The 18,133-nt window shown below is 36.4% G+C and overlaps 1 protein-coding gene and 1 long non-coding RNA gene across 2 annotated transcripts; both read right to left on the bottom strand.

Moving 5' to 3' along the window:
- Positions 1-7,378: 7,378 nt before the first annotated feature.
- LOC148909214 (uncharacterized) lies at positions 7,379-8,776 on the bottom strand. Its single transcript, XR_016120529.1, has 2 exons — positions 8,548-8,776; positions 7,379-7,557 (listed from the first exon to the last, which is right to left on the bottom strand). It is a non-coding gene; the product is annotated as an uncharacterized LOC148909214 (long non-coding RNA).
- Positions 8,777-12,041: 3,265 nt separating this feature from the next.
- On the bottom strand, positions 12,042-17,427 carry LOC116296620 (NADH dehydrogenase [ubiquinone] flavoprotein 2, mitochondrial). The gene is made up of 9 exons (XM_031704666.2): positions 17,322-17,427; positions 17,169-17,243; positions 16,862-16,924; positions 15,681-15,768; positions 15,038-15,137; positions 14,387-14,484; positions 13,697-13,806; positions 12,880-12,956; positions 12,042-12,350 (listed from the first exon to the last, which is right to left on the bottom strand). Exons 1-9 carry the CDS (start codon positions 17,394-17,396, stop codon positions 12,257-12,259), a joined length of 780 nt encoding a protein of 259 aa, XP_031560526.1. The 5' UTR covers positions 17,397-17,427; the 3' UTR covers positions 12,042-12,256.
- Positions 17,428-18,133: the final 706 nt, after the last annotated feature.

Genomic DNA, 18,133 nt, shown 5'->3' on the forward strand with positions numbered 1-18,133 from the left:
TTGTTTTATTCCAACAAAGGAAATCATCACTTGATCCCCCCTTGAATATAATATATTTTATAAAGTAATTAGCATAAATAAGAGCGTTCCTCATCTAATTCAAACATAATACTTTTGTGTCTTTCATCCGAAAATAACATTTGAATAGACTATGTAAGTATTTTAGGCCTAGGATGTAATTTCCCAATTGCTCCAGTTAATTATAGTTTTCACTAGATTCAAAAGTTGTTATTTGTAATTTTAGAGATAAAAATACTTTGATGATTAAATTAAGAAACGAATAAGTAATTTTCTGAAAAAAATTGCCTGCCGATGGAATTAAGAACGGCAAAGGTTCTCATTGCAAAAAGCAGCTTGCCACGAACGAGGACTAAGCTTCAAACGGCTTTCATGTAAAGCAGTTATTCCAATTTTGTTCTTATCATTTATCGTATTTACTAGTTAATTTTTGTGCAATCATATATCTATGTACTTTTACTGATGAGACATCCATACATAAATAAAGGAATTTATCTATCCATCCATCTATCTATCTATGAACGTTCGAGACACAAGTACACTGGATTTGAAATCAATTTATTGAATCTTGATAACAATAAATAAGATCATCTTTGACGATTGTTTGGTTAGCTGGTCAGGAACAGAAACATATAATCTTAAAAATAATAATCTTTGTGATAATGCTAGTAATTCTTTTCAAATTTTGCCCAGTTTCACTGACACACACTACCACTACATTCAAAATTCTCTGTACAACTCTCAATTTATGATTGCAGCTGGTCAGGTCAGTACAGAAATAAGTAATTGTTATATCATAATTATCTTTTAGAAGTGGGTGTTCATATGAATAAATTTAGTAGGAATACTGCTATTCAATTTAGCCCCGCTTTCACTTAAACACCACCACTGCTTTTTTTATTTTTTTTATTTTTTATTTTTTATTTTTGAGACAGAAACATTTTATTTTACAAAATACAACAAAATACAAAGGTGTATTATTTACAATTTAGGAGGGGAACACTAGGTGTTGCCCTCTAGATGTTTACATACAAAGGTTTATTATTTACAATTTAGGAGGGGAACACTAGGTGTTACCCGCTAGATGTTTACATACAAAGGTGTATTATTTACAATTTAGGAGGGGAACACTAGGTCATGTTGCCCTCTGGATGTTTATATACAAAGGTGTATTATTTACAATTTAGGAGGGGAACACTAAGTGTTACCATTTAGATGCTTACATTTTTTTCCTTCTTTCTTTTATATATATATCTCGATTGCAGAAACGTTGTAGTATACTTTTATACATAATACGAAATAACCATTTTCAACGCTTAAAACCAACTGATTTATAATCTGTACGATCTAATAGACAAGAAAAAAAATATATTTTGACAGTCATTGAATGAAACAAACAATAAATAAAGTGGTTTTTCTGTTTTGCATATCATTAAATATACTGAATAAATTAGATATTTGTATAAATATATACTATACAACGTTTCTGCAATAGAGTGTATATATATATATATATAGTATATATTTTATTATTAATATTATTATTATTATTATTATTAATATTAATATTAATATTATTAATATTATTATTACAATTTAGGAGGGGAACTCTAGGTGTTACCCTCTAGATGTTTACATACAATGGTGTATTATTTACAAAATACATACAGAAATGCAAAAAATAACGATTACACAATACATATTACAGTCAAACTACCTCAAGCGTGAACACGTAGTTTTCAATAATGAATGTTCGAATCGAATAATGAAATCAAGAATCCAAAAATAAAGTCATTAATGACCTCTACGTGTTCACGCTTGAGGTTGTTTGACTGTAACGCGTATAACAACACTTACAGCCACACACAACGACATCAGCAACAACAACAACAACGTCCCAGCCTTTGTCAGCCTTTCAGAAAGAAAAAAAAAAACATCTATGGATTTAAAACGAGATATATCTTTCCCATTTTTGTTTATGCTTTGAAATAATATTCTTCTCCTTGGCCACCATATATTCAATTTTTTCATTGTATGTTAAGTAATTTTTGAATTATTCTAAATTTGGAACTTTACCTCTTTCCCTTGCCTTATAGATGCACATTTAAAAAAAAATAAAATAATGTCTTAACCACTACTTTAAATATATATTTTTTGACATCTCACAAGCTGTTTTGTATTCGATGAATGAAGTGTAATGGCTAATTAGACCATCGTTACTTTACTAATGGTGTTCCTCGTACTATTTGGGAGTCATTAGTCGTTAGCTTCTTGCAGGTGAAAGACAAATCACATTCAAGCAACTAAGGAAAAATAGCTATAGGGATGGGCTCAGTTATACGACGAATACAATGCTTCTTCCTCAAAACTTCACCAACTGAAATCATGTTTTTTTTCGTTTTCTTTTTCTTTTTTCTCTCTTCCTTCTTTTTTGTTTTCCCTCTGTTGTATTCTCTTGAGTTTTCTTTCTCTTTCCTTCGCTTCCCCTCACTTTTCTTGTCTTTCCTTCCCTTCCCTTCGTCTTCCTTGTTGTCTAACTCGGTTCAACAGACACAAGTCTTCAAGCCGGCTTCAGTGACACAAAACTAATATCAACGATCTCATTGTGAAGTGGTGAGCGCTATTTCAATTCAGATTCTTTATGTTCAATTACATTATTCCAATTCGAAGATGAACATAACAAAGATGGTCAGAACAAATTGAGCTCGGATGTGATTTGTTCTGACCCAGATTTCGTCATCAGGGGAATTGTAGGACAGGATATGAAACTTCATTGGCTTCCGCTCGTTCTAATCTTCTTAGAATGAAAATATATTGAAACGAGCAGCACAACTGGTGAACATTGTGTAAAGCAGTTGCCTTGTTGTTGTTTTTTACTTGTAAAATATATATTTGCTCTATACCCCATTACTAAACCCCTCTTACTAGGAAAGAAATCAATTATTAGTTAATTAATTTACCAAATAGATATTTGTTGGTAAAACAAGGCTTGATTTCGATGCCAAGGTGTACTACTATTAGAGAGTTTTAGATTTACGTTCACGGCAAACGTGAAACGTCAGTTGACCAGTAAAAAATTCTTTTAAATTACTGAAAAAGAATCGCAAAAAAGTCCAAGTAGTAGAAAAACAAAAGAGTATTTGCGCTTGGTGAGAAGGTTTGAAAAAGGTAAAGTAAAATAAAGGAAAACGATGAAAATGTGGTCACGTTTGCCGTTTGCGGGGAGAAAAAAAAGTCCATCTAAAACTATCTATTAACTCAAATTGAGTGAGATAATTATAGTACAGGAAAGCAACCCCCTCGTTAGCCTTAATATACCTATTATAACCTTCATAACGATATATTTCCAGCAGTGAATAGCCTTACTTAGCACATGGAAGCACATCTAAACTACTGAGTACTGTAAATTACTAGTCCTAAAGCGATTCTAGAATTGGCCATAAGAGATACCTAAGTATTTCCGTTATTTTTAAGTTTTGTTTTGAGTTTTGTCGCTAATTAAGGAGAAATAAGGATATATGACTCACAATATAACGATAATTATAACGCCATTTTCAAAACACCTTTCAAAAAAAAAAAAAAAAAACTTTCCTGAAAATCTAGGCTTTCTAGATGATCCGGCAGCTGAAGTCAGGGCACGGCTAACTCACAGATCGAAAATAAAGTTTTTCAACCAAGAGTGTCATTAAATGGTGCCATGATATTTCAAGTTTTTCGGAGCCAATCAAAGGCCGATCCCCATGTCCATGTAAAGCTATCAACAACACGACTCTGAGTAAGAAATTTGAGTGTTAGAGTATATTCCTGAAACGAGCTGCGATTACTAACGAAGTTACCAGTTGAATGTCAACCAAGATGGCCGCCGCATTTTCAATTAATCATTGAACTCACTTTAACATGAAGAAATCGAATTTACAAACATGTGCAACGCTAAAAATGTTTGATTTAGCGAAAATTAGCACTCATCTATGTTTTTTTTTAGAGACACGTAGTCAACGTATGTTAGGTCAGAAATAGCTTGAACAACTCGGAAAAAATCCTGGAAACGACCTGTTAGGCAGATTAAGATTTCCGTTTTTTCTTCTCGCAAACGGCAAACGTGACCACGTTTTTATCGTTTCCCTACAAATCACTTAACCTTTTGCAAACCTTCTCGACAAAGACACGTATTCTTATCTTTATCTACTACTTGGAGATCATTGCGATTCCTTTTCACTAATTTTAAAGAATTTTTTAATGGTCAACTGACGTTTCACGTTTGCCGTAAACGAGAATCTCTAAGAGACTCTCTAAATAATTTTCTTGGTCTATGAAGTCACGTGAAAGTGGAGAATCATATACTCCTTCACGTATTCCTAATCTGGAGTTCAAAATTAATAATTGATTTCCTCTCTTCTATCTTTTCATTTTGATTCTCTTCTCCCTGTACACTTATTTCAATAAAATTAGTCACCTGAGAAGCTACAAAACTGAGGCCGACAAGGATTATGGGTAGATTCATTTTACACGTTCAACCGCTTGATAACTGTTCATGGACTTGCCAATCTTTTACCGGTTACAGTCTCACCTCTTCTGAGCATCATCGAGCTGCAGTTTGTATTAAAAAAGCTTTGTATATATATGCTTTTTTGATATGAAGTTCCCCATGATGCTCAGTGATCTCAGCTTTCTAGGTTTTTGGTGACTAACTTTATTGAAATAAGTGTTTTTTTTCTGTTGTTTCTCCCTCCTGTCTGAGCCATTTCTCTCCGCTCTGTTATTTAGCGAGTTAGGTTTTACGAAAGTAGGAAAGTCTATTACTTTGGAGTTTTCAAACTAAATTCGGTATAAGATTTATCCCTTATAATACGGGGGGCGGGGGGAGGGGGCAAAATCAGAATAGAATCAGTGTTTTTTTTATCTTGGCCCATCATAAAATGATGCTGAAAATGGGAGGACCCAACCCCAGTTTAGAAGCAAAATTGCAGATGACCCACCCCTGAAAAAAAATCTAAACCCCAAAAGAATTTTCTTGGTTGCACACGTCTACCACTTATTGTAACATTGACTGTTTCGGCTTCTTCTTTCTCTGTCATCGTTTTTCACTATCAGTAATTCCTATTTCTTGAGTAACAATGTCAGTTTCTTCGTCGCTATCCAAATCTTTAGTATCCTCATTAGTGTCCTCATATGAATTATCATCATCTTCAGCGTCCTCGTGTGAAGTACCATCATCTTCTAGCTCTTCCTCTGATGTACTTGTCGTAGTATTTAAACTGAGCTTCATAGACAGCCAAGCATTTATTACTTGGACTTTCTCACTTTTGTACATTTTGAGCTTGAGCAAGTTGTGCTTTTTTAAAAAGAGGTCCAAGACTGCAACTCTCTGCTTCTTAAGCATTCCGCTTTCTTGTATGTCTTTCCAGTCATAGTCTTCGTATGCTTTAAGTTTCTCTGCTTCCTTAATTTTTTCTTTTCATTTGCCCTTTTAATTTTTTTCATTCGAAGGAACTACACATGTCGTACATTCTTCCTAAGCAGATCCACTGCAACTGCAAATTTTCTTGAGAAATTCTGATGATGACAATTATAATACTACTCTATTTTGTAATGGACCACCCTTTTTAGTTGTCAAATTTTATCAACAGCCCACCCCTTTGAAGGAGTTCAAAATTATGTGACCCACCCCCTGATTTTGCCCCCCCCCCCCCACACCCCCCCGTTATACTTTATGACCAGTCCCTATAATCGTGACATCATCACTTTTTAACGATTGTTAAGGCTTATTAATTCTCTTAATTGCATGGTGACCCCTACTTTTCTAACCAGAATTTAACAAACCTTTGATAGGTAAAAACAACTCACATGGTCATGGTCATGGTCGAAAATTATTTGATTCTCAATTAGTAGGCACCGTTTAAGGTTATTTCTTTACAGACCGGAAAATCAATGCTGAGTCGCGACAAGAACGGTCATGAATTAGCTGAATATGAATCTAAATACTAAAAGTAATACTTATTGATTATCACTCTCCTTTTTATCGAACATTTTTAGTTCGATTACGAACCACTGCCGTGGAATATTTGAAAAGGGGTTTAGCACGTGGCACCTACATCTGGTGGCCCGCATCTCCTGGCCCCACACGCATCTCCTGGCCCTTTGGCCATAACTCAAGAAAGAAGCATGCTATGGTAACGAAACTTGGTAGTATTGGTGAGACTTGTGTTGTCAATCATCAGACCACGTTACATGACGTGACGTCACATATCACGTGACTTACGAACCAAACATTTTCGCCGATTTTTGCGAACACTCATTACAATGAATGCTGTGGTAACGAAACTTGGTACGATGGGTGAGACTTGTGTTATCAGTCATCTGACCACGTGACATGGCGTGACGTCACATACCACGTGACTTACGAACGAAACATTGCCGATTTTCGCAATAGTCATTACAATAAATGCTATGGCAACGAAACTTGTTACATTGGGTGAGACTTGTGTCGTGAGTGATCTGACCACGTGATATGACGTGACGTCACATATCACGTGGGTTAACAAACAAACATCGCCGATTTTTGCCAGTAGTTTTGACTTACGAACAATTGCATGTTATCATTTCATCAAATGAAATAATACTTATTTTAACGAAATTCGCTTCCACATATATATCTCTGCTGGCCCCATCGTAGCCACCTCTAGTGGACCCGCATCTCGTGGCCCCATGCACACGCATCTGGTGGCCCCTTGGCCATAACGAGGCATGCTATGGTAACGAAACCTGGTAGCAAGGAGAAGGAAGGCAAACATACAGGAGAGCGACCTAGAGATGGAAAAGGCGCTTGCTGGACTGACCTGAGACAGACTATATTTCATATTAAATAATGCATTATTTTAATCAAGAATATTAATAAGATATATATCTATGTATGTATATATATATTTAGATTATTATTATTATTTAAAAACTATTATTATTATTTTTTTGATATTATTAACAGTTTTTATAAAATAGGCTCTATCGATTGTTTTTTTTTTATATGTGTACTTTATATATGTGTATTAGTATTATTATTATAAATAGATATATTTTTATTGTAGGCTATATGAAGATTTTTTATTTGAAAAAAAAAAAAAAAAAAAAAAAAAAATAAAAAAAAAAAAAAAATAATAATAATAATAATAACAATAATAACTCAGTTACATGTAATACTAGCCTAACTTATTTGTGATCAAATTACACATTTTCCTGATATGTATATGTGTGTTATGTGTTACGGATGTTGTGTTTATTTTTATAATTCCAGTCTGCATAGTACTCCAGGTATTCTTCGATGTCCTTATCGTAAAACAATAACAACAATAACAACAACAACAACAACAACAAAATGTTTTTATTTTTTGTCAGTTTTATTTTTTTATTTTGTGCATTGTGATTGAGTCATGATCGAGTGTGTTGTAGACACACGGTACTAAAGGATCTTCATTGTTCCTGGGTGTATTCCTTACAGTCTAGTAAACGTGCGGCGCTGCAGACATTCTTCAAAGCCATTCTTGCCTGAAAAGACAAATCAAATATAGGAGCTAGCTGATTTCATCCATTTAACCCCAAAATGTGAGATCGTTCGCTAAGGTTGGGGTGGGAGGTTTTCCTGATTCACGCCAATTCGAAGGACAGAAACAAAACAGACCAACAAAAAAGAAAACCAATTGGGCAAAATTTTTATGACTGTAAAAATCTGAATTGTGTCTTATCAAGCAATTTGTTTTTGAGTTTTAGGCGAGATTCGATCCCGTGAAATTCTGTTTGCTAGTCAGACACTGGATGAATTTTGTTACGTTGTGCAGTGTCTCTGTAAAGAGGCTTTTAGCTAAGCACATAGACCACGTTAAATAAAGGTTAATATTATTATTATTATTATCATTATTATTATTATCATTATTATTATTATCTTTATTTACAATTTGCTTCAATTTTGCTTACAAAATCCTTAGTTAACCGAGTCCAATCCATGGGCCTTGGGACAACAAGAATATATTTACAATACGAGGTGTAATTAAAATAAAAAATAAAATAAATCAATTTAAAGGGAAAATAGAAATCAAGAATCAAGTAATCATGAGAGTTTTTCTAATGTGTGCAGTTCCAAGGAGAGCAATCTTCTGTACTTCTGTGATGGAGATTATTGTTATTATTATTATTATTATTATTACTATCATCATTATAGTTATATAATTATTATTATTACGAGTTAAAAATTGGTCGGGTTGAGAATTATAAATTTTCCCGCCATGTTACCCACGTGATTTAGCGCATGCGTAGGCTTTATTAGCCGTGGCTTTTTCGTCAAGTTAATTAAGTTTTCTTCGTTAAGTTAAGTTAATCAAAAAAAAAACGCACTACCATATTTAAAATTCTATGCACACAACGCTCATCTCACATGCTGATTTTTACAGAGGGAGGAAACCGGAGTACCCGGAGAAAACCCTCGTAGCATCCAAAAGTAAAGCTTGAATAGGGCGAATAAAGAAGTAAAAACACTAGTACCTTTAGATGCGCAATATACCCTCTTGATTGTATTCTTTTCCCTCTGTTCTCTTCTTCAGGTAAAGGAATTCCCCCTTTCTTTCTGCCGTCCTGGTTGCCAAAGGATAAGATAGCTTCACCTTCGTCTACGATCATAGAACAAACCACCAACAACCCGAAGACGAGTATTATTAACTGCCGCATATTTGGATCCTTGGAAATTCTCTAGTCTTTAACACTAGCTAGTGTACTGGGCCTTTTATATCATCCAGAGCAACTAAGAAATCACCTTGTGTACTCGTGAATCGTTTGGTTAATTAGGGCTTATTAAGTGGTCCAAGTACTCGACACTACGGCAGCTTAGTAAGAAACTTTAATGTAATTAGTTAACACCTTGCTTCGTATGTGGAAGGCAGCGCAGCATGATCCAGCCACACAAAACACACCAAAATTTAGATAAGTAATAGTCGAATAGCTGAAATGTTGATCTTCTCAGCATGTTTCCGACGTCGTACCTATTTCCGATAAAAAAGTAATTCCTGTACATGGTTGTTAAATAGGGATTTAAGCTGGTTGTTACCAGGAAAGTTCTTTCTGAGCACTTTGTCGTTATTAGGAATGGAAAGGAACGAAAAGGAAATATATTGAATAGAATGTTTTGGAATGGAAAGGAAAGAAAAGAAAGCAAAGGAAAGGAAACGGGAAAACAAAGGAAAGCAAAGCAAAACAAATGAAACTAAAGAAAAAAGAACAAAGCCAAAGCAAGGAAAGGAAAGCGAATTCTGAGACAGGCTCCTTTTTCCATATACCTTGTTTTTTGAATCTCACTTCATTCTCAATGTTTGTAAATAAAGTAGAGTAACTATTGATTGTGGAGCATATTATACATCTTGTAGGCCTTCTGTTGTGCAAGCAGAAGTTCCAAACTTCAGTACAACTGGAGGACGGATGAAAAGAAAAGCCAGGAATTTTTCTCAGCAGACAAGTGTTGATGGTGGGTTCAAATAGCAGTCAACTTTGTTTTGTTAGGTTTTATTTAAACGTCTGGGAGGGGGGGGGGGGGGGGGAGAAAGGGAAAGAAAACGAAATGAAATGTAGTGGAACAAAAGGAAAGGAAAGGAAAATGAAGAAAGGAAGATGTATATTATTGCTATATGTATACTATTCAATTAGAAGGCGATGAACCACTTTACCAAAGCTTGAAACAACCTCTGGGCTGATCAAAGTCAGGGCATGGCTAACTCACAGATTGAACCCTGAAACAACCTCTGGACTGATCAAAGTCAGGGCACGGCTAACTCACAGATCAAACCCTGAAACAACCTCTGGACTGATCAAAGTCAGGGCACGGCTAACTCACAGGTCAAACCCTGAAACAACCTCTGGGCTGATCAAGGTAAGGGCATGGCTAACTCACAGATCAAACCCTTAAACAACCTCTGGGCTGATCAAGGTAAGGGCATGGCTAACTCACAGATCGAACCCTGAAATAACCTCTGGGTTGATCAAAGTAAGGGCATGGCTAACTCACAGATCGAACCCTGAAATAACCTCTGGGCTGATCTAGGTCAGGGCATGGCTAACTCACAGATCGAACCCTGAAACAACCTCTGGGATGATCTAAGTCAGGGTTTTCTCGAAGTTCCAGTAAAGCTAGGACACACGGGAAAACCCTTATCCACCATTTTAAACTTCTCTCCTCCAACTCTCACTCTTTTTCTTTGTTTCGCAAAAAACGCACGAATAATTCACCACCAACACATGATTTCATCTAAGAATCTAGTGACATAGAAATTCAGGGGTTTCTACTCATCACACCTCGTGATTACCGGAGACCAAGTTGGAGACCAATTAGTTTGAAATCAAATATCTTCACTTGCATTGGTGTCCTGTAATTTACCCAGTGTGATATCACGATAATGCTTAAATTTGGCGCCTCGTCTCGTTTATTTAATCTTAATGACTTCGTTGAAATCCGGCATTACATTTCCGTGCAAGACCATAAGAGAAAACGAGGTCATGTAATATAGATCTCTTGAAGCACCACGGCACCTCCCAGCTGCTACAAATAATTTCATAAATATCAATAAGATAGACAGACAGACAGACAGAAAGAAAATGAGCTTTTTATAGCCCATGCGCTCAAACCGCTGAATTACAAGGACAACCTACAAAATCTTATGAAAGAGCGAACCCCTCCATTTTTTTTGTATAAGGTTTAGATTTTATTCGACCAAAACATCAATTTTGACTGCGATTTCTCGATGATTTAGTTTTGTTCGTAAAAGCATATATGTATGATTAGGTTTCCGGAGAAAGCGACGTCAAATGATTGATTTCCGGTTAATATTTTCGTAGATGAAATATTTTCTTCAAAGATGTGTCGGTACACTTGTGTTTAATCGTGAATATCACGAAACCTCGGTACACTTATTTTTTCTTTTTCTTTTTAGATTTAAGGGAGCGTTCATAATTTATAGAATGGAGGGGCTATGGGGCTATGGAGGGTCGCCTGCTATTTTCTCCTGCAACAATTATGGGGATTGGGGGGCTAATAATTAAAAACTTTTTTTTTTTTGATATTTAGTGTCTTCTAAAAGTTTGTAGTTTGAGGGGGAGGGGGGGGGGGGGATCACTGAAAAATATGTTATCAGTGATTGAGTTAGGGGTCACCCAAAAACTACTCTCTTGATGTCAGGATAGTTAGTGCAGTAAGTCAAGGAAGAAAAGAGGGATTTCCCGGGAAGTAATCATTGATGTTGAATAGACCCTTTTCGAGTTTCAAATTACCGCTGTGTTTCTTGATTACAGACTCATTTACTCAGGCTTAGCCTCGATTTTGTGAAGAATATTCACGTTTTCTAGTCAAGGTCCGTCAAGTTTCAAAGTGTTCGTATTGTTGAACTTGTGCATTCTTTACTTTACCGTTGGTATTTGCGAGTAATTAGACACTGATTCGAGGCTTAGCCTGAGCAAATGAGTCTGTAATCAAGGAACACAGCGGTAATTTGGAACTCGAAAAGGGTCTATTATTTAAATGAAAAAATAAAGCGATCGTCAATGGTAGACCGTAGGCGCCATTGCGGTGAACAAAGTGAATGGGTGAATTTCCGCACGCAACCTTGGAAAATCTGCTTGTCTTAAAAAAAAACTTTTTTTCTTCTTTCTTTTTGAGTTTGATGAGAGCAGACAAAGCGAGAAGTCCCTAACTGTCATGGACTTTTGACAAGCGCATCAATCGATAGACGTTCGTGTGTGCCGAAGGTACGATAGGAAAGAGCATTACTCACTTGTGTATTACATGACCGGCAGATTTTCTATCACATGAAACGCGTATTCTCCGACCCAGACCCTACTCATTGGCTATTGAGTAGGGTTTGGGTACGAGAATGACAAAACACGAGGCGGATAACGAAACCTACGACCAAGAAGCCCTGGAAAAAGAGAGAGACTCTTCTGTTTCTGTTGCTAAACGGAGAGAATGCCTACGTGTGTAATCAGAACATCAGAACAGCTTGGTTGATGAATAATAATTATTTTCACTTTTATATACAGTCACACAAGTAAGAAAGGCGCCCAAAGGTCTATACAAAACTGCATAACTTTTTGGCCAAAATACTCAAGCGTATACCGTGGTCATCCATGGTTTACGCTAAAAAGAAAGATTATTTTTATCGAAATTTCAAAGACATATTCCCTAAGGATAAAGATATCTGACGATTCACCCGTTTTAGAGGTCATCCCGTACACCAAATCCAGGTCCTTTGGGGGGCTCAGTGAGAGAAGTCAAGCCGCCGGCAGGCTCACATGAGAACCGACCACTCCTATTGAAGAAAGAAGAACAGTTAAATTTGATCTGTTTGGTTTACGGAGAAAGACAGATATCGAAAATATTTGAAAACAATTTTTGTCAGGCGTCAAAACATGGTAACATGGTATCCACAACGCATTTTGACATGCATTTGTGTGGTTAAAACATAATTAATTTACATTAATTACATATATGATTGAAACCACAAAGATCATTGATTGCTTTTTTATGTTAGGTTTTTTGTCTGGCCAAGAAGACAGCATGTGCGGCTAAAAAACATTTTTTGGCCGGTCCCCATGTCTGGCGTCCAAGCTGTCATTTTAAGCACTGGATAGAACCCTGAAACAACCCTTGGGCTGTTTATTAAGAACTAGTTTGAAGAGCTTCAACTGCAAGTTGAAGCCCATGTGTTAGATATAGTAAAGTAGCTTCAGTAACTCCTGCACTAGTATCCAAGGAATATGAGGTTGTAGACCAACTTAGAATCCTACGACTAAGAAGCAGAGGATCGAGAGAGGCTTTGAAATCTAAGGTAGACTCACCTTGGGCCAGGTTTTGGGGTTCGTCCTGCAATAAGGTCATCAATGATTTCCTCAGCATCTTTCATGGGCAGGTCTTCCTGTAAAGACGAAACACACAACAAAAATTAAAGATATGTTTTTGATATTTACTGTATCTTAAATTATCTATAGGCTTGATGCAGTGATAATGCTGTATTGATTTTTAGGATGAACATTATTTGTAATCACACTGAAAGTATGTTTGTGAAACGAACATTAAAAAGCATCGTAATCATTCTAATATAATGTTATCATATTTTATATTATTGTGCTCAAATAGTAGTTGTCATCATAGGTGCATTAAGGTGTATATCAATGTGAATATCAAGGTGTATGTATCAAGGTGTATGTATTCTATGTATTGTACTCACATAGTACACCTTTTGCTGTTCATTAACCGCAAAGGAATATTCATTAAAGCGAAGAAGCATTGTCATTGTCAATATTGTATTGCGTAAATAAATGTCCAAAACACTGTATTGAATGTGTGTTGTGGTTTATTGTCTACACCAAAACGCTAATGAAAGTTTGAAAACGTTAATGAATCCACGCAAACATATTCATGATTGTCAAATTCAATGCTAAATTTCTTAATGAACGTTCCATCGCACTATTGAGACTCCGTTCGCCTTATTGTATGCCTGTTCGCTCTAATGACAATGCTTCTTCGCTTTAATGAATTTTCCTTTGCGGTTAATGAACAGCAAAAGGTGTAGTTGTCATTAATCTGCATCATAGGTGCATCAAGGTGTATGTATCAAGGTGCATGTATTGTATGTATTGTATATATTGTACTCACATAGTAGTTGTCATTAATCTGCATCATAGGTGCATTAACACAAGCACCAAGACACTCTACCACCGTCAGTGTGAACATGCCATCCTTTGTTGTCTCACCCTCTTTGATGCCTTAAAATAACAATTACAAAGTCAGTCAGCATTATTTGATTGTTAAATTAATTAGTCAGTCTGACAATTAGTCAGTGCAGTCAGTCAGTGCAGTCAGTCAGTCAGTGCAGTCAGTCAGTGCAGTCAGTCAGTGCAGTCAGTCAGTGCAGTCAGCCAGTGCAGTCAGTCAGTCAGTGCAGTCAATCAGTCAGTGCAGTCAATCAGTCAGTGCAGTCAGTCAGTCAGTGCAGTCAGTCAGTCATTCAGCCAGTGCAGTCAGTCAGTCAGTGCAGTCAATCAGTCAGTGCAGTCAGTCAGTCAGTCAATCAGTGCAGTCAGTGCAGTCAGTCAGTCAATGCAGTCAATCAGTGCAGTCAGTCAGTGCAGTCAGTGCAGTCAGTCAGTCAGTGCAGTCAGTCAGTCAATCAGTCAGTCAGTGCAGTCAGTCAATCAGTCAGTCAGTGCAGTCAGTGCAGTCAGTGCAGTCAATCAGTGCAGTCAGTCAGTCAGTCAGTGCAGTCAATCAGTCAATCAATCAGTCAGTCATTTAGTCATTCAGTCAGTCAGTGTGACCAGTCAGACAAGCAGCCACCATCCTCACCTAGTTTGTTTTTGAGCGTTTCCAACAGAAGATCAGCATCTCTTAACTGACAGGGGGTAGTAGTACAAACTTGTATATGGTACTTGCCTATTGGCTCTCTGTTGAATAAATTGTTAATAACAGAACATTTCAGCTACGTCTCCTCAGCTGTGGCATAATGATTCCCAATTCACATTACTTTTCAATCACTTGATTAGTATGTTGTTCTCTCCCTTGCCAATAAAGCTTTATCCCAGGGTTCTCTAGTTTCCTTTCTCCACAAAAACAAACATGTAAATATGTGTGTGCTTAAAACATTAAATGTAGTCGTAGCTAGCAGCTAGCTAGCAAGTGTGTGGAGTGTGGTAGAGCAGTTTCTGCATGGCTGTGAAAAGCTCAGTGCCATAAGTAGTGTGCCGTGCCATGAATTGTTTTCTAGAATTTCAACTGGCTGATTATTTACTTGAGCAATGTGATTGGTCTGGCATATCCCTTGCTATGTCACCATTGTGTTTGTGCTGTGAGCTTTTCACAGCCATGAACATTAGCCTCTGGTAAGGAAGAGGAGACTGGGCAACAAATAACAGGGCTGCTGAAGAAATGTTGGTATATACATGAAGGCCCAGGATTGTCAATCCAATGACACTAAAACACACAGAAAGATTCTCTTGCCTGTTAAACATAGTATAGAACGTTGCAACTTCATACACACGCATGCGAGGCATCTTTAGCATGTCGGCAACATAGTTCATCATTGATATTGATGTCCAGCCTGAGAAAATAAAAACACCAATTTGATGTTATTTTTGCGTTTCGATGACATCACAAACCAATTTACCAGTTTTCAAGCTATTAAAATGACACTATGTTTGTTTGTTTGTATGTATGTTTTTATGTATTCCCTCGCTTGTTGTCATGACAATATGTTTGTTTGCCTGTACATTTCCCCCATGTCACCATTGTGAATGGCTAACTTTGTAAAAATATGCCAGTTAGTGTATCCAAACAGTAATACAGTGTACTTACAGCTGTTCTCAATCACATGTGTGAAATCATACACTTTATTGTCGTGATGAAGTAGGTAACTTTGGTGGAAGCCAATCAAGTTGTTTCCATGAAATTGATTCATAGACACGTGCCCTTGAAAGTTTTGTGTTTTCCAACAATCTTATGGTAAACACTTTGATTGGTATTCACAAAACTCTATTTTGTCCTGATAGAAAATAATTGTATGATTTCATGTGTGTGATTGACAAGCGCTGAAAGTACATGTAACTACCAATGCTTAAATATAAAAAATTTGACTTTGCTTTACCATATTGTCTTTGTGCTAAGTCTAGTAGAGGAATGACTGCAGCTTTCTCATGGCCAACTGGATAGTTATTTATAATACTTTTGGCTCTCTGTTGCGTAAAGAATATCATGGAATCTTTAAATATTTGATCCTCCAGTTTTGAATTCTCCATTGCTCCAAGTCTGAATTTTGTGTATATACATGTACATATACAACAACAACAAATTTTACAACAACCACTCCCCATTTAGGGCTCTTCCGTGAGGTTCCCTCCACATGCACTATCACTACATTCTATATTTACAACATACAACACTCAACTCGCATGTTGATTTTTACAGAGGTAGGAAACCAGAGATCCCGGAGATAACCCTTGTGGCAAGGGAGAGAACAACCCACCATACAAACTCAACTCACATCTGATCCAGTGTGAGCCAGGGCTCAAAACCCGGACAACTGAGGTGAGAGACCCGTAAATTATGTATATGTACCAGTGAAGGTTCATGGAATTTCAAATTGTTTGCATCGTCAATGTTTTGTTGGACACTCGAATCATAAACAGTTCAAGGTTTTTTAAACATTTTCCAAATCATTCAATCAGAAGCCTGATTATTACCGAGGTTCCAAGGTTTTTTGTGCGATTCCAGAGTCTCTTATGTTATTGTCACTGTTAAATTTCATTTTATAGGCTACTTCGTCAATTAACGATATTCTTGTTTTATTTCTGTAAATTATTGAAAGTTTGCATTTTGTGTCACAGTTTTGTATACTACCACTTTGTCACACATGATCTAGCATTTCATACAGTAAGTCCACACGGAGTGAGCTAAAAATATAATGTGAAAATTTTCCATTTCTTGTGACTGGATGGTGCCTGAAAATAATTGATTGCTTTGTTTCTACAAAGGGCTGTGATTGGATAGTTATGAAAAAATGTCAAAAAAACAAAACAAAAAACAAACAAACAAACAAACTTGAACTGTTCATGTGAAGTGAAGTGAACTTGAACTGAAGTGTCTGCACTGTAAGCCCTGCTCTACTATATCCCAAAGTTTTCACACCTTCACCAACAACATTCCCAGGGCCTTCCATTTCTCGGAATTTAATATTTTTTGGTCCTTCTTGATACCAACCAAACCTCCATGTAAATAAAATAGTTCAGGACGTATGATAAAAATATTTTATAAATAAATAATCAATACCTTCAAGTTTTCTGGAGTAAATTCAAAAGGAATATCAGGATTATTCTTATCTGAATCTCTGTGCTAAGAACAATAATACAGTGTATACTATTTAGTTCATTGTAGTTATTGTGGGTTCATGTTTGTGAGTAGTTACGTAATTTGAAATGGGAATGCTGACTACAAATGTAAAATTCTACCGTTTTAAATGTTATTTATCAGAAATGATCTTCCAATTGTTGTATGCAAGGCTCTATGAAAGACTTTTTGACTCCTCTTTATATCCACGAAGAGTAACTTTGCATGTGAAAGTGTACTGAACCCTTACCACGAACAATTGGTCTGAACGTCTTACAGCAGCGACATGGACGGCTCTCTGGCTTTCAACAGAGCTTTTCGCAGTCTAACAAATCAAAAATTCAATATTTAATCAATAAGACGTTTATAGTTTGAGCTGAGGAAAGAGAAAAAGCAGACTTACTTCAAAAGCCGAGCGTAAAACTGCAGATTTTTGTCGTCCTAAGATGGAAACTACTCGAGCCAACATGGCCGCCATGTTGAAATGAGCCGTCGAAACACTGAATCAGCGGCTACATTTACAAATGGTACTGCATGTACCACAGGGAACCCGGCTATATATTTTGCTTCTTTTAGAAAAGTAACTTTGCTCTTTGTGGGTTTCCTGTGTTGTGATCGGTTTCATATAAGCCTTTTCATAGTTTAAGAATCGATTCCACTGCGTATGCGATTTTATCCCGAATTTCTCACCTTCTTTTGTCTAAACCTTCTTTTGTTCTTAATTAAACGAAAGAAGGTGAGAAATTCGGGATAAAATCGCATGCGCAGTGGAATCGATTCTTAAACTATGAAAAGGCTTATTACATAAGCTGTAATCAGATCTACGATGTGATCAGATCGGCGCTATAAGAATATTTGCAGGTACTGCCCTTTTTAGACCACAAAATAAACAGTTTTGCGTTATGCATGTCACACTACTTGTGAATTTGATCTTGCGCCATGACGCAACAAGATCCAATATCCCTATGTTCTCTGTCAGAATCACCACAATAGTGCAATAGTACCCAGAAGTCTTCACGGCACCATCCACTAGTCCTTTGCGGGCATATGATGATCCAAGTACAGTAAATGTTCTTGTCCGTAAACTTTGCCAGAAAAGATAGGAAAGTATAGGTCTACTTATCGTAGATCGATATTGCTTATATGACTGATAACATCTTATCGAACTTATATTGCTTATAAGCACCAGAATAGGAATAAATATTTTTTCACTCA

Source organism: Actinia tenebrosa, unplaced genomic scaffold, assembly GCF_029948245.1.
Source record: "Actinia tenebrosa isolate PJP-AT-01 unplaced genomic scaffold, QUT_ActTen_1.0 PGA_scaffold2__45_contigs__length_23673736, whole genome shotgun sequence".
Classification (NCBI taxonomy): Eukaryota; Metazoa; Cnidaria; class Anthozoa; order Actiniaria; family Actiniidae; genus Actinia; species Actinia tenebrosa.

What these genes read in the sequence shown, in the direction of transcription:
- LOC116296620 (XM_031704666.2), bottom strand. Translation starts at nt 17,396, where the DNA reads ATGGCGGCCATGTTGGCTCGAGTAGTTTCCATCTTAGGACGACAAAAA. An exon ending in TTACTCCAGAAAACTTGAAG is followed by an intron (nt 15,769 to 16,861) that starts GTATTGATTATT and finishes TTTACGCAACAG; the next exon opens with AGAGCCAAAAGTATTATAAA. An exon ending in AACGCTCAAAAACAAACTAG is followed by an intron (nt 13,807 to 14,386) that starts GTGAGGATGGTG and finishes TGTTATTTTAAG; the next exon opens with GCATCAAAGAGGGTGAGACA.